Raw genomic sequence first — 14583 nt, forward strand, 5'->3', positions numbered from 1 at the left:
CCAATCCAGTGCACAGATCTTAAAATATTGCAGTTTAGACTGACAGTTCAAAGCTTATCATGTGCGTCCGAGTCCAATTATTTTGTGGCACAAAAGGTTCAAGAGCTTTGAAATTCTGCTCGGAAGAGTCTTCAAACCTGCCATAACAGCTGCATGCATTTAGAGGAATGTTAAGAAGCCTGAGATGTTTGATAAGGTTTGAGCTTATTCCAGGGTGTCTTGAGCCAAGCCATGGGGATTATGGACAGCATTACCAGTTTCAGCTTAATGGATTTCTTAACAGAATTACTTTTGACACACGAAAACGTAGTAATTTTAGTCATTGTGGCTCGGCTTGCAAATCAGTCACGTTTTATTTTTGTCAAAGGGCTTCCTTCATCTAATGCTATGAACTGACTCTTTATAAATGATATTGTGAGACTTTGAATGATACTGTGAAGACTTCCATTGAGCATTATTTCAAATCAGAGATTTCAGTTTGTTATTAATGATTAGTCTGCGGGTACATTTATAAATCCAACCCACCCACCTGCATATGGCTGAGTGGAGAAGGTTAACCAGATCATGGAAGAATATTTTGGTTGCTTTCAGCTGATTTTTCCTATAAGAACATGTGTTAATGTACGTTAACCCTTTCATATCCCTGCTGCCATATGGCAACTGAAATACTATAGGCTTACACATATTGGATTAGATTGTTAATGGCATCCATTTATTCACATTTCATACATTCCCCACACAAAGGCCCCTGAAGAAGCATTTGGCAGAAACAGGGTGCCGTGTCAGGCACTATCAATAAAGGTTTTTTCTTCCATTACTCCGTCGTCCTGTTGTTCCTGAAGGTCTTCTGCTGGCCACACTACTCCTTTGTTTTGCATGCGGTAAGTGAACCACTTACCGCGTGGCCATTTCGGGAGTCAGCACCTCGTAATGTACTTGGACTTCAGCAAAGCCCTCGATACGGTTCCTCATAGAATGCATCTGAAAAAGCTGAGTGGGCTAAAGTTAAGACTCAAGGGGGTGAACTGGATAGGAAACTGGTCAACAAAACAGTGTTAGGATAGCTTCTTTGTCCTGAAGAAAAACAAAAGAGATTAGCAGTATAGCTCTATCAAAAATTTCAGTATGAGATGCCTCCAACAATTCAGAGACTTCCAGAACATTATCCTCTACTTTCTCTGTTCCAGTCTTCAGTGAGGTCAAGTAGTATATTTTTTGAACAGGAGACATATTAGTCTCTGGATATTTCAATATTGAGGTCGAGAAAATATGAAGCTAAACTTTTGGTCTTATCAGTCTGGAAACTGGAAAATTCAAGGGCCCCTTTACTAAGCTGCGTAAGCGTCTATTTGCGCCCAACATGTGCCAAAATGGAGTTACCGCCCGGCTACCTCATGGCTCTTGCAGTAATTTCAGTTTTGTCACTCGTTCGATACGTGCATCCAAAATAATTTTTATTTTCGGACATGCGTATTGGATGCATGCCAAGTGGCATTTGATGCGCGTAGGTTATTACCGCTCAGTTTCTGCATGAGACTTTATGACTAGGTCAATGGCTGGCGGTAAGGTCTCAGACCCAAAATGGACTTGCGGCAATTTTCATTTTGCTGCACGTCCATTTTCGGCAAAAATTTATTTTTTGCAGGTGCGCTGAAAAATGATTCTGTGTGCGCCCAAAACACGCGCCTACACTACCACAGGCCAATTTTCAGCGCACCTTAGTAAAAGGACCCCTCAGAAATCCTTACGTTTAAATTCCTGTTAGCATTTTCCAGATTCTCTGACATGTAAGTGTTCTTATGGAATAGGTCCACTACCTGCATTATTAGAACTGACCCTAAATGCATTATTTTGTGCACCTGTACTTCTCCACATTACTTAATGACCTCATTTCTAATTTAGCCTGCAGGAAGGATTTCCTTATTTTCAATTACATTATTTCAGGTTTTTAAAATCGGTAATGAGGTGCTGAAGTTTTCTTTGGAAGAACTGGTTTCTTCAGTCATACATGCTCAAGCCCATAGGCGTAGTTTGACTGTTTCATTTGGGGGGGCAAAAAATGGGCGGAGCATATTAGCATATCATTTGCATATATACATATGCAAATGAATATGCTAATATGGAGGAAGGAAATGAAATTTACAGGCAAAATATCACAGATGCACATTTCAAAAAGCTGACACATTTCAATTAATAAATTATGAATAAAATAAACTTTTATTTACCTTTGTTGTCTGATCATGTAGTTTTTCTATTCGCTTTGATCCCAGTGTCTTCTGTTTTATGCAGTGTCTTCTTTCCAGTAGGCTTCCCTCTGCTCCCCACCCTCCCAGTCCCATCCATCTCTTGCTCCTTCCCTCTGCTCCCCACCCCTCCCAGTCCCATCCATCTTCTGTTCCTTCCCTCTGCTCACCATCCCTCCGTCCCATCCATCTCTTGCTCCTTCCCTCTGCTGTGCCTGACCTCTCCAAATCCCATCCATCTCCTGGTCCATCCCTCTGCTCCCCACCCCTCGCAGTCCCATCCATCTTCTGTTCCTTCCCTCTGCTCACCATCCCTCCGTCCCATCCATCTCTTGCTCCTTCCCTCTGCTGTGCCTGACCTCTCCAAATCCCATCCATCTCCTGGTCCATCCCTCTGCTCCCCACCCCTCGCAGTCCCATCCATCTCTTGCTCCTTCCCTCTGCTCCCCACCCCTCCCAGTCCCAACCATCTCTTGCTCCTTCCCGCTGCTCCCCACCCCTCCCAGTCCCATCCATCTCCTGCTCCTTCCCTCTGCTCACCTCCTTTCCCAGTCCAATCCAATTCCTGGTCCTTCCCTCTGCTCCCCACCCACCCCTCCCAGTCCCATCCATCTCTTGCTCCTTCCCACCCCTCCCAGTCCCATCCATCTCCTGCTCCTTCCCACTGCTTCCCACCCTCCCAGTCCCATCCATCTCCTGCTCCTTCCCACCCTCCCAGTCCCATCCATCTCCTGCTCCTTCCCACTGCTTCCCACCCTCCCAGTCCCATCCATCTCTTGCTCCTTCCCTCTGCTCCCCACCCCTCCCAGTACTATCCATCTTCCCTCTGCTCCCCACCCCTCCCCCCCCGCGCGAGGTCCAAGATGGTGACTCCGTTTACCCCCTCTCTTCCTCCCTCCCTCCCTCCGGCGCAGGCAGCAGTCTTTTCCAGCGTTCCTGGCAGCTGTAGCGATATACACGCTGCCTTCGGTCTGCCCCGGAAGCCTTCTCTTCAAGTTCCTGTTCCCACCTATGCGGGAACAGGAACTTGAAGAGAAGGCTTCGGGGCAGAGCCAAAGGCAGCGTGTACAACGCTACCGCTGCCAGGAACGCTGGAAAAGACTGCTGCCTGCGTCGGAGGGAGGGAGGAAGAGAGAGGAGTAGACGGAGACGCTCCTCTCCGTCCGCTTGGCTTCCCTGCCCTCTCTGTCTGCGTCCCGCTCGAAAGGAAATGACGTCAGAGGAAGGCGGGACGCAGATAGAGAGGGCAGGGAAGCCAAGCGGACGGAGAGGAGCGCGTGCCTGCATGTGTTTTTTTTTTTTTTTTAAACTTTTTTTTTTTTTAACTAATGGCGCGGCAGCGCCTCGCGTCGTTTGGGGGGGCACTGCCCCCCCTCGCCCCCCCCAGTCTACGCCTATGCTCAAGCCTGTAGCAAGTCCCTGCTTGCTGGGTGTGAGAGGACTGGATAATGCAGTGTTGTCCCTGGATGTGTCCACGTGGATATCTTGAAAAAAGAAAGTCAGAAACCAGCTGTAGGTGATGCCTAACTTAATCCATTTGCAAAGCTTCCAGGTTACCCAGTTCTAGAAGGGAGATTTTAGGCTAGGCCTGGATTTCTCCTGAAGCATTATGGGATGTGCAGCACTGATTTTGGTGGGTAGAGTCGGAGTCTATGAATACCACACTACTGTGGGATGTAAATGTAAATGTAAAACCAGGACCCAACCCCCGCCAGCCTTAGTCTTCTTCAGCGCCGGTCTCAAGCACGTTCGCTGATCTGTGCTGTGAGTCCTGACGTCCTGCATGTTCCTTTAAGTGAAACACACAGCACAGATCAGCGAACGCGCCGTAGACTGGCGCTGAAGAAGACTAAGGCTGGCGGGGGTTGGGGACCCCTGCCAGCAAAAGGTACCTTGTGGCGGCGTTTGGGCTGAAAGTGGCGGGGGAGGGTCGAAAGTAGAGGGGGCTAGGACTAAATCTGTGGGGGCCCATGGCTCCGTGGCCCCACCTAGCTAAGCCCCTGGTAGGTACAAGGAAATCATAGGCTGGAGTACACCAGCTTTGGGATTTTTCAAAGCTGAAAAGAGTTGGAAAGTAAAAGAAATTGAATGGATTAGCCCTGAGAGAAAATCCAAAGTGTTGACATTTCATATCTGGATGTTTGTCGTGTGGATGGTAAAAGTGTGTGCTTGTGTGCCAGAGGCTCAGAAAGTGTTTGTGTTACTTGTAGGTGGCCGAGTCTGCTTGTGTGTGAGTGCTTGTCAAGAGAACGAGTTATTTGGGAAGTCATAGATTGCTCGCTGATTACATTTATGTAAATAGCATCAGAGATGATAATCAGGGCCATGCATATTTCTCATTTATTTCAAAGTGAAGAAACAAACCAACTGATAACTTATTCGGAGCATTTCTCTGGCTGAACTGAGTTCGATTCCCACTTCAGGCACAGGCAACTCCTTGTGACTCTGGGCAAGTCACTTAACCCTCCATTGCCCCATGTAAGCCGCATTGAGCCTGTCATGAGTGGGAAAGCGCGGGGTACAAATGTAACAAAAATAAAATAGATAATATTGGAGATTCTACATGGAATGTTGCTATTCCACTAGCAAAACACAAAAAAAGAACAACACAAAAAAAAGGCGGAAGACAACCCAAAACAGACCAAAAACAAGGGAGTTAGAGCGCCAGAAAAGTTTAATAGGACCCTACACGGTCCGTGTTTCGGCCAGCAGGCCTTCCTCAGGGGTCCTGAATCTGACATTTACAGGTATTCCTCCAAGATATTTATGAAACAAAACTGGTGAAATGGAAAGGCTGGGCCAAATGCACTCACTTTATGGCCCAGCCTTTCTTTCCATTTCACCAGTTTTGTTTCATGAATATCTTGGAGGAATACCTGTAAATGTCAGATTCAGGACCCCTGAGAAAGGCCTGCTGGCCGAAACACGGACCGTGTAGGGTCCTATTAAACTTTTCTGGCGCTCTAACTCCCTTGTTTTTGGTCTGTTTTGGGTTGTCTTCCGCCTTTTTCCTCTTTTTTTTTTTGCGTTTTGTTTTGTCTTCACGGGAGATTTGGACTTCTCTTTTTGTATGCTTGGCTATTCCACTAGCAACATTCCATGTAGAAGGCTGCGCAGGCTTCTGTTTCTGTGAGTCTGACGTCCTGCACGTATGTGCAGGACGTCAGACTCACAGAAGCAGAAGCCTGTGCAGCCACATTGGTGACCTGCAAGGGCCGACTTCTACATGGAATGTTGCTAGTGGAATAGCAACATTCCATGTAGAATCTCAAATAGTAGCAACAGTGGAGGAGCGGCCTAGTGGTTAGGGTGGTGGACTTTGGTCCTGGGGAACTGAGGAACTGAGTTCGATTCCCACTTCAGGCACAGGCAGCTCCCTGTGACTCTGGGCAAGTCATTTAACCCTCCATTGCCCCATATAAGCTGCATTGAGCCTGCCATGAGTGGGAAAGTGCGGGGTACAAATGTAACAAAAATAAATAAAATCCCACCCCCCCAGTCCAAATCCTCACCCCCCTCAAAGCTGACATTAGGTTTCCACCACTAACACAGAACATGAAGTTCAGAGCAAGCTGTGTTAGTCATTTACTATTTTAATGACTATCCTGCTGTACTGAGTTTCTGCAGGTTGGTGTCTCTTGCAATATATTTATATTACACAATGCCATTTTGCACATACTTTTTGCTTGTAACGAGCAGATATCGTGTTGGGGGCACAGTTGTTGAGGATGGCCTTTCAAATACTTTTGGATGTTCAAAAGTATGTGCGTAAATGTTCCAGAGAATTTGATGCATTTGAAATAGCGCTCATAAATGTGCGTGGGCTCTTTAAGTGGGGTAATTTTCAGAGGGAAATTTGCATGTGTTTTCCCTTATAACATCCAAGAACCTTGTGGGTATTGACTCTGCAAGCTAGGAACCCTCTTATAAAATGACCCCCTTTGAATGGAATAATTTGTCATCCAAAATTAGGTTAACAAGCTTTTCTTACTTTCAGGAAATGGGTAAAGAAAAGATACCTATTTTGTCAGGCTTTTGGCAAGTGAAGGGCAGCCGTATGTAAACAATATCAGGATTAATTGTTGAGATTTGTCTCGTTTTGACTATGAGAGTTGTTGGGGTTTTTTGTTTTGTTTTATTGTTCCTAGTGTTTATTGTATGTTTTTATTGTACCCTGCCTAGAACTGTGGATAACTGTGGGTTATAAAATGTTTTTAAAAGTTAAGTTGAAAAGTGTGCATTTAGGGCTAGATTCTATATAAGGTGCCAAAAAAGTGCTATTCTAGAAGCCACACTTAAAGTTAGGCTTATAGCATAGCGCTTACACCTGGGGAATCGCTAAACCGCTGAAACGTGGTGCAAATGTATTCGCCTGCATTAGGCGTGTAGCCCCATTATTCTATAACAATTTCACCTTAATTGTAGAAATGCCCCTGTTATGCCCATGACTCTCCCATTTCCGTGCCCCCTTTTTCAGATTGCATGTAAATTTTAGGCATGTATCAGTGTGGGCTACCATTAAGACAGGTTAGGCTACCATTACGATGGGTTATTTTACTGTTATTTATGTTACTATCCAGCTTATTTTCGAAAGTGACGCTGGCCATTTTCCGACATAAATCGGGGAGATGGCTGGCGATTTCTTAAAAGCAGCGAAATCGGTATAATCAAAAGCGGCTTTTTTGACAGCATTGCCGCTTTCCCGTCACCTCGCCGGCGAAAGTTCAAGGGGGTGTGTTGGCGGCTTAGCGAAGGCGGGACATGGGTGGGCATGGGCGTGGCTACCAGATGGCCAGCTTTCGCCGATAATGGAACAAAAAAAAGCGGTGTTCAGCAGTATTTCGCCGGGTTTACTTCGTCCTTTAATTTTCACGACCAAGCCTCACAAAGGTGCCCCAACTCACCAGATGACCACCGGAAGGAATCGGGGATGACCTTCCCGTACTCCCCTAGTGGTCACCAACCCCCTCCCACACTACAAAAATAAAACTAAAAACCTTTTTTGCCAGCCTGTATGCCAGCCTCAAATGCCGTACCCACCTCCATGACAGCAGAATGTGTTCTATCCTCTGACAGCCTTTCCCTGGTTCTGATGTGGCTCTCCGGTGAGTGTGACACCTTTTCTGTTAAGGGCACTGCAGAGTCACATCAGCAATGCATTGTGGTGGGTGTAGGGTAGTGGGCTGTACTCCCATGGTGCTTTTCCCCCTGCTAACTGGGTCAGAGTGTGTCCAGTTTTGTTTCCGGTAGTCCATGAGGTAGAGGCCATTTTTTTAAGCCTGTTTTAGATCCCTTTCATGTGTTACCCACGTTAGAGAACTTAGTTCTTACCTTGAATGTTGCTGAAAGAGGGCATTGTACACCATTCTGCCAGCTCTGACCTACTGCTAATCTTAGTACCAGGGAGACTCTTTGCCAGTGGAGCACAATCTCTGATCGGCAGTTAACTGTGAGTAAACGTGCTTATTCAAATAAAGGACTTTTTCAAAGAGATTGGTCTTCAGGTGTCAACTGGTGTGCCAAGGTTATACAGCAGCAACAAGTCCTAGAGGCCTGCCCAGTTGGTGTCCTGGCATGTGAGGGGGGCCAGTGCACTACAAATGCTGGCTCCTCCCACGACCAAATGCCTTGGATGTCGCCGGGTTTGAGATGGCCGGCAGTTTTTTCCATTATCGCTGAAAAACAAAACCGGCGATCTCAACCCCAATGAACTCTGGCATTTGGCCGGCTAAACCGTATTATTGAAAAAAAAAGATGGACGGCCATCTTTTTCGATAATACGGTTCCGGCCAGCTGTTGCGCAACGCCAAAATAGTTCGCCGGCGACGTTTGATGCCCCTCCACGTAAGCCACATTGAGCCTACAAATAGGTGGGAAAATGTGGCATATAAATGTAACAAATAAATAAAATAAATAAATTAACCCAGGTTAACTAGGTCTCTTTGCATAAAATAGGACTGTACTAAAATGGTAACATATAGTAAAAGACGGCAGATAAAGACCTGCACGGTCCATCCAGTCTGCCCAACAGGATAAACTCATTTACAGGTATGAGTTAAACTGTCCACGGAGAAAGGCTAATAAATGCTGAACTTGTTGAAAAGAAATTCAGGGAGGGGGAGGCTGAGTAAGCTTAAGTAGTTGACTAAGCCAAGAAATGTGATGTCACTGGTGTCAGCTAAACGCGCTGTGATTGGCTGAGAGAGACCTGGACGTCCTCGCATGTCCTGATCCCCGATTCTCTCCGGCGGTGGCCCTTTCGGGCACGTAAGAAAAACATGTTCAAAATGGACGCCCATCACAAAATCTGAAGAAAAAAACGTCCAAGTGCTCGTCAGGGATGTCCTGTTTTTGTTTTTTGTTTTTTTGCGAGTGACGTGTATGACGCCGTCTTTGGCATGCGCAGAGCAGCCAGCATAACGATTGGCTGCTCTTCGCATGCTCGGCTGGCCGACTGGCTTCCCCTCCTTAGGAAGGAAATCGCGGGCAAATGAGCTAACAGCGAGCAGCTCATTTGCATGCAATTTCCTTCATGCAGCCCCGTTTTTTACCGATTCGGTAAGGTAAGGGTGCTTTCCCTGGAGTTAGTGCATCTGGTTCTCAGAGTCTGAGTCAGAACAAAATATTTAAAGCCTAATAACAGTAGAAGTCAGAGTTGGAATCAGACGGTAGAAGAACATAGCAGTCGGAGTCAAATGTTTTAGTGTACTGACTCCACAGCTGTACCACTTTGTGGCAGGGGCGTAGCTACGTGGGGCCCACGGGGGCATGGGCCCCCGTAGATTTAGCCCTGGCCCCCCCCCCCCCCGCCGCCAACCCTCCCCTGCCGCCGTCGGGTACCTTTGCTGGTGGGGGTCACTAACCCCCGCCAGCCAAAGTCCTCTTCTCACACATTAACACCCATGGTGACCATCTCCTAGCAGGGCCAACTTCAATACCTTCCCTTATACACTATAGTCTTTCCATCTTGGATATTTTTTTCTCTAGCTGGATCTTGTCCTCCTGTCCTGATTTGCTAGCATTCTTTTAATGTGACCCAATGAGGGATTGTTCTTAAGGGGAGCGGTGTTTACTCACTTACTCACATCATCATATACTTGACTGTCTCTTACTTCACCCTATGCCCAATATCCCTGTCTGTCTCCCTCCTGCCCTACATCCTCCTCAGCCTCCCTCTCCCATACCCTCAGCTCAGCCTCCCTCTGTCTCTTTACCTCCTGCCTTACATTCTCCATCCCTCTTTTTTTTTTTTTGTTACATTTGTACCCCACGCTTTTCCACTCATGGCAGGCTCAATGCGGCTTACATATTGTATACAGGTACTTATTTGTACCTGGGGCAACGGAGGGTTAAGTGACTTGCCCAGAGTCAGTCACAAAGAGCTGCCTGTGCCTGAAGTGGGAATCAAACTCAGTTCCCCAGGACCAAAGTCCACCACCCTAACCACTAGGCCACTCCTCCACTCTTCCTTTTCCCGCTGCCCTACATCATTCTGACCCTCTTTCCCTCCACCCTTTGACCAACATCCCACTTTCTCTCTCCCCTTTTGCCTCTACAAATCAAACAGGGCAGACTTACAAGGTTAAAAAGTACAGTTATTCCATTTAGTGGGTAGTTCTATAAAAAGAGTCCCTCTAGTTATGTGCTGGATACTAAAATGCATAAGAAGTTCAGTATATTGGACCTCATAGATTGTATTCCAATCTATATATCTTATTTTCCATGAAAAATCTCCCCCAAAAGGGGAACAAGGGCGTGCACTCATATAATTGACGTAACACACTGCTGACTCTGATCTGCAAATTAGCAGTGTGGGTGATGTGTCTGAAGAGCCAGGTAGATCCTTCCACCTAGTTTGTGAGGGAGAGAAGATGGACCGGCTCATAAACCGATTTGGTACATGAAATCTAATGTGCAGAGGCAGGCATTTTTTTATTAGTGACTTCATAATTTCAGAAACCCAGAGGGATAAACACTCATATCTTTTGGGACAAGGCCCAGCTCTTACAAAATCTAGCAGCTTTCCTTCGTTTCTTCAAATATGACCTGTTGATACATGGACCTCCTTGGACACTGCCGAGTGATAATTTGTTGGACTGATTTGCTTGGCTGTGAGGAGTTGGATTGACTTCTGAGAAGTGCAGTTAGATAGTATTGTTTTAAAACCCTTTGTCCCCTTTCTCTTGTAGATGCAGATGCTGGATCAGTTTCCTGTCGAAGGAGGCCAGAAAGATCCCAAACAGAGAATCATTCCTTTCCTGCCAGGTAAAACTGCATTTGTTTTCTTCCATTTTAAAATAAGAATAGCCATACTGGGACAGACTGAAGGTCCATCAAGCCCGGTATCCTGTTTCCAACAGTGGCCAGTCCAGGTCACAAGTAACTAGCAAGATCCCAGAACAGTGCACATGGAAGGTCAAAGGTTATTTTATTTTTAATGGTCATTGACTTTAATTGCTCAAGTTCTCTTTTGTTTTTTTTAAGAGAAAAATGTTATTAGATGCTTATAGATGCAGATGGGTACCACTGGTACCGAGTCTAGTGTAATATAGAACCGTTTTCATCAGGCTCAGCGATTGGTGGAGCTTCACTGGCTCCACCTTTGATAGATGCTCATTTGATTAATAATTAGGTCTACAGTTTCTAATTGGTAAGTCGATCAAGTCTGTCATGTATCTCGGGGCTTCACCGTAGATAATTTTCCTGCTTATTTTCGAAGGAGATCGCCGGCTATCTTTCGACACAAATTGGGAGATGGCCGGCGATCTCCTGAACCCCGCTAAATCGGTATAAACGAAAGCCAATTTTGGCCGGTGCCAACTGCTTTCCGTCGCGGAGCCGGCCAAACTTCAAGGGGGCGTTTCGGCAGGGTACAGAAGGCGGGATGGGGGCATGGTTACGAGATGGCCGGCTTCGCCCGATAATGGAAAAAAGATGGCCGGCTCTGACGAGCATTTCGCTGGCTTCACTTGGTCCATTTAGTTTTAGGACCAAGCCTCAAAAAAGTACCCCAATTGACCAGATGACCACCGGCAGAGCCGGTGGGGGGAGGCGTGGCTGGGAGGCGGGGATAGTGCTGGGCAGACTTATACGGTCTGTGCCAGAGCCGGTGGTGGGAGGCGGGACTGGAGGTTGGGAGGCGGGGATAGTACTGTGCAGACTTATACGGTCTGTGCCCTGAAGAGGACAGGTACAAATCAAGGTAGGGTATACACAGAAAGTAGCACATATGAGTTTATCTTGTTGGGCAGATTGGATGGACCGTGCAGGTCTTTTTCTGCCGGCATCTACTATGTTACTATGAATAGTAAAAAATAAACAGTGCTACAACAACATATAACCATGGCCACTCATTGTACATTTTCAGATGAAAGAAACCAAACGCTTTGCAAAAGGTCTTGAGGTATCTTCAGAAACTGATGTGCCTATATGCTGGCTGTGACTGTTTTTACTCCAGTAAATGTTCAGCTGGTGGCACTGAGCATCATTTGTCTTGGACAGAATTAGTCCCCGATGTTAGGTACTGGGCTATGTCTGGGCACCAGTATTGAATATCTGGACCGTGCTGGCATGTGGGGCCTGGGCCTGCATAAGACACTTATGTCGGCCCCAGCTGAATATTGTCTTGGACCTACATAAGGGTCCCTCCCCCCCCGATCTCTGTGAAGACAATTAGAGGCTCCAGCCAGGTCCCCACCCTCTGTAGACTGCCTTCTGGGCCTACCTTTGATATCCTTGGTGGTCTATGAGGTTCCAAGGGCAGGAACAATGTCCATTCACTCCTGCCCATTGCAGCTTCAGCCTCAAAATGGCCACCGCAGTCTCTAGTGGCAGCTGCACAGAGGGAGGAGGGTGAGGCACCAGAAACCCCTCACATTTTTACCCAGAAGTTAACTGGGCACTGGTTGATATTCAAATTGGTGCCCGGTTTGCTCAGCAGCTAAAATTAGGGCAACATTTATGCTGTCCTAACCACTTACTTAACCCATTAGTAGTCTGTATATTGCTGCTAACACTAAGGTCCTCTCAAGGACTATCACTAATCATACCCTCGCCAAAAGACATTACACGATGTGATATCTGCAAACGAACCTTCCTCAGAGTAGCCCACACGCACTGGAATGCACTGCCTGAAAGGCTGCGCTTAACACAAGACTATGTGTACTTCAGGAAACAGGTGAAAGCTTGGCTCTTCAACCAGGCCTTTAATGGAAGAAGTAACTAACTTGTTCGTCACACACACACACACACACACACACACACACACACACTTTAATATTTAACCATCCCTCTGACCTCATGTGCAGCTTTTGTTAAATTAGTCCCCTTATTTTCTAATTCCTCTTACTCTCTTACCTATCTATATGTTCCATCTTTGTTTATACCCTTCACTGTCAATTAAAATGTTCTATTATGTATTGTGTTGACGTTATAAGTAGTATACTGTGCCATACTTTGTATTGTTATTTAAATAATTTTAATGCTGTAATTATCTATTGGCTCATGTTTGATGTATTCTTACTGTACACCGCCTTGAGTGAATTCCTCCAAAAAAAGTGGTAAATAAATCCTGATAAATAAATAAATAAATAATCAAATCAATAATCAGTTAAATACCAGCTCTGCCCAAGCTCTGCTGACAGACTACCCTGGCACTCTCTGGACAGTATAGGAGTGATTTGTGCTGATATCAGCTGATAGACGGGCGTAGCTGGGCAGAGGCTCTCCTGCCCTGTTAAACCACTTTGAATATCGAGCCCACTGTCTTCTGCCCACCATCATGAAACTAATGAGGCATACTAAAGTGCTGCAGGTTTACAACATTTGTTCTTGTAGTTGTAGAAGTAGAACTCAGTGGAGGAGTAGCCTAATGGTTAATGCAGTGGACTTTGATCCTGGGGAACTGAGTCAGACGTCAGACTCACAGAAACAGAAGCCTGTGCGGCTGCATTGCTGATCTGCAAGGGCAGGCTTCTACATGGAATGTTGCTAGTGGAGGAGTAGCCTAGTGGTTAGTGCAGTGGACCTTGATCCTGGGGAACTGAGTTCAATTTCCACTGCAGCTCCTTGTGACTCTGGGCAAGTCACTTAACCCCCCATCGCCCCTGGTACAAAAATAAGTACCTGAATATATGTAAACGGCTTTGAATGTAGATGCAAAAACCTCAGAAAGGCAGTATATCAAGTCCCATTTCCCTTTCCCTAGTTGAGATTCTCCATGTTGCTACTATTTGAGATTCTATATGGAATGTTGCTACTATTTGAGATTCTACATGGAATGTTGCTATTCCACTAGCAACATTCCATGTAGAACCCTGCCCTTGCAGATTAGCAACACGGCTGCGCAGGCTTCTGTTTCTGTGAGTCTGACGTCCTGCACATACGTGCAGGACGTCAGACTCACAGAAACAGAAGCCTGCGCGGCCGCATTGCTGATCTGCAAGGGCAGGCTTCTTGGATGGACTGTGCAGATCTTTTTCTGCCGTCATCTACTATGTTACTATGTTATGTTATGTTACTTGGAATGTTGATAGTGGAGGAGTAGCCTAGTGGTTAGTGCAGTGGACTTTGATCTTGGGGAACTGAGTTCGATTCCCACTGCAGCTCCTTGTGACTGTGGGCAAGTCATGTAACCCTCCATTTGCCCTGGTACAAAAATAAGTACCTGAGTATATGTAAACCTCTTTGAATGTAGTTGCAAAAACCTCAGAAAGGCGGTATATCAAGTCCCATTTCCCTTTCCCTAGTTGAGATTCTCCATGTTGCTACTATTTGAGATTCTACATGGAATGTTGCTACTATTGGAGATTCTAGATGGAATGTTGCTACTATTTGAGATTCTTCATGGAATGTTGCTATTCCACTAGCAACATTCCATGTAGAACCCTGCCCTTGCAGATTAGCAACACGGCTGCGCAGGCTTCTGTTTCTGTGAGTCTGACGTCCTGCACATACGTGCAGGACGTCAGACTCACAGAAACAGAAGCCTGCGCGGCCGCATTGCTGATCTGCAAGGGCAGGCTTCTTGGATGGACTGTGCAGGTCTTTTTCTGCCGTCATCTACTATGTTACTATGTTATGTTATGTTACTTGGAATGTTGCTAGTGGAGGAGTAGCCTAGTGGTTAGTGCAGTGGACTTTGATCTTGGGGAACTGAGTTCGATTCCCACTGCAGCTCCTTGTGACTGTGGGCAAGTCACGTAACCCTCCATTTGCCCTGGTACAAAAATAAGTACCTGAATATATGTAAACCGCTTTGAATGTAGATGCAAAAACCTCAGAAAGGCAGTATATCAAGTCCCATTTCCCTTTCCCTAGTTGAGATTCTCCATGGAATGTT

At 46.1% G+C, this 14583-nt stretch overlaps 1 protein-coding gene across 4 annotated transcripts in view; it reads left to right on the plus strand.

Annotated features, from left to right (window-relative positions):
* Positions 1-14583, plus strand: part of SH3PXD2A (SH3 and PX domains 2A) — a 627470-nt gene that overhangs the window by 165130 nt on the left and 447757 nt on the right. For all 4 annotated transcript variants that reach the window (XM_030202799.1, XM_030202798.1, XM_030202801.1 and 1 more), the window contains one exon: positions 10433-10508. In XM_030202799.1, the coding sequence (XP_030058659.1) occupies positions 10433-10508 (76 nt within the window). The remainder of the gene's footprint in view (positions 1-10432; positions 10509-14583) is intronic.

The sequence above is a fragment of the Microcaecilia unicolor genome, chromosome 5 (genome assembly GCF_901765095.1).
Source record: "Microcaecilia unicolor chromosome 5, aMicUni1.1, whole genome shotgun sequence".
NCBI lineage: Eukaryota > Metazoa > Chordata > Amphibia > Gymnophiona > Siphonopidae > Microcaecilia > Microcaecilia unicolor.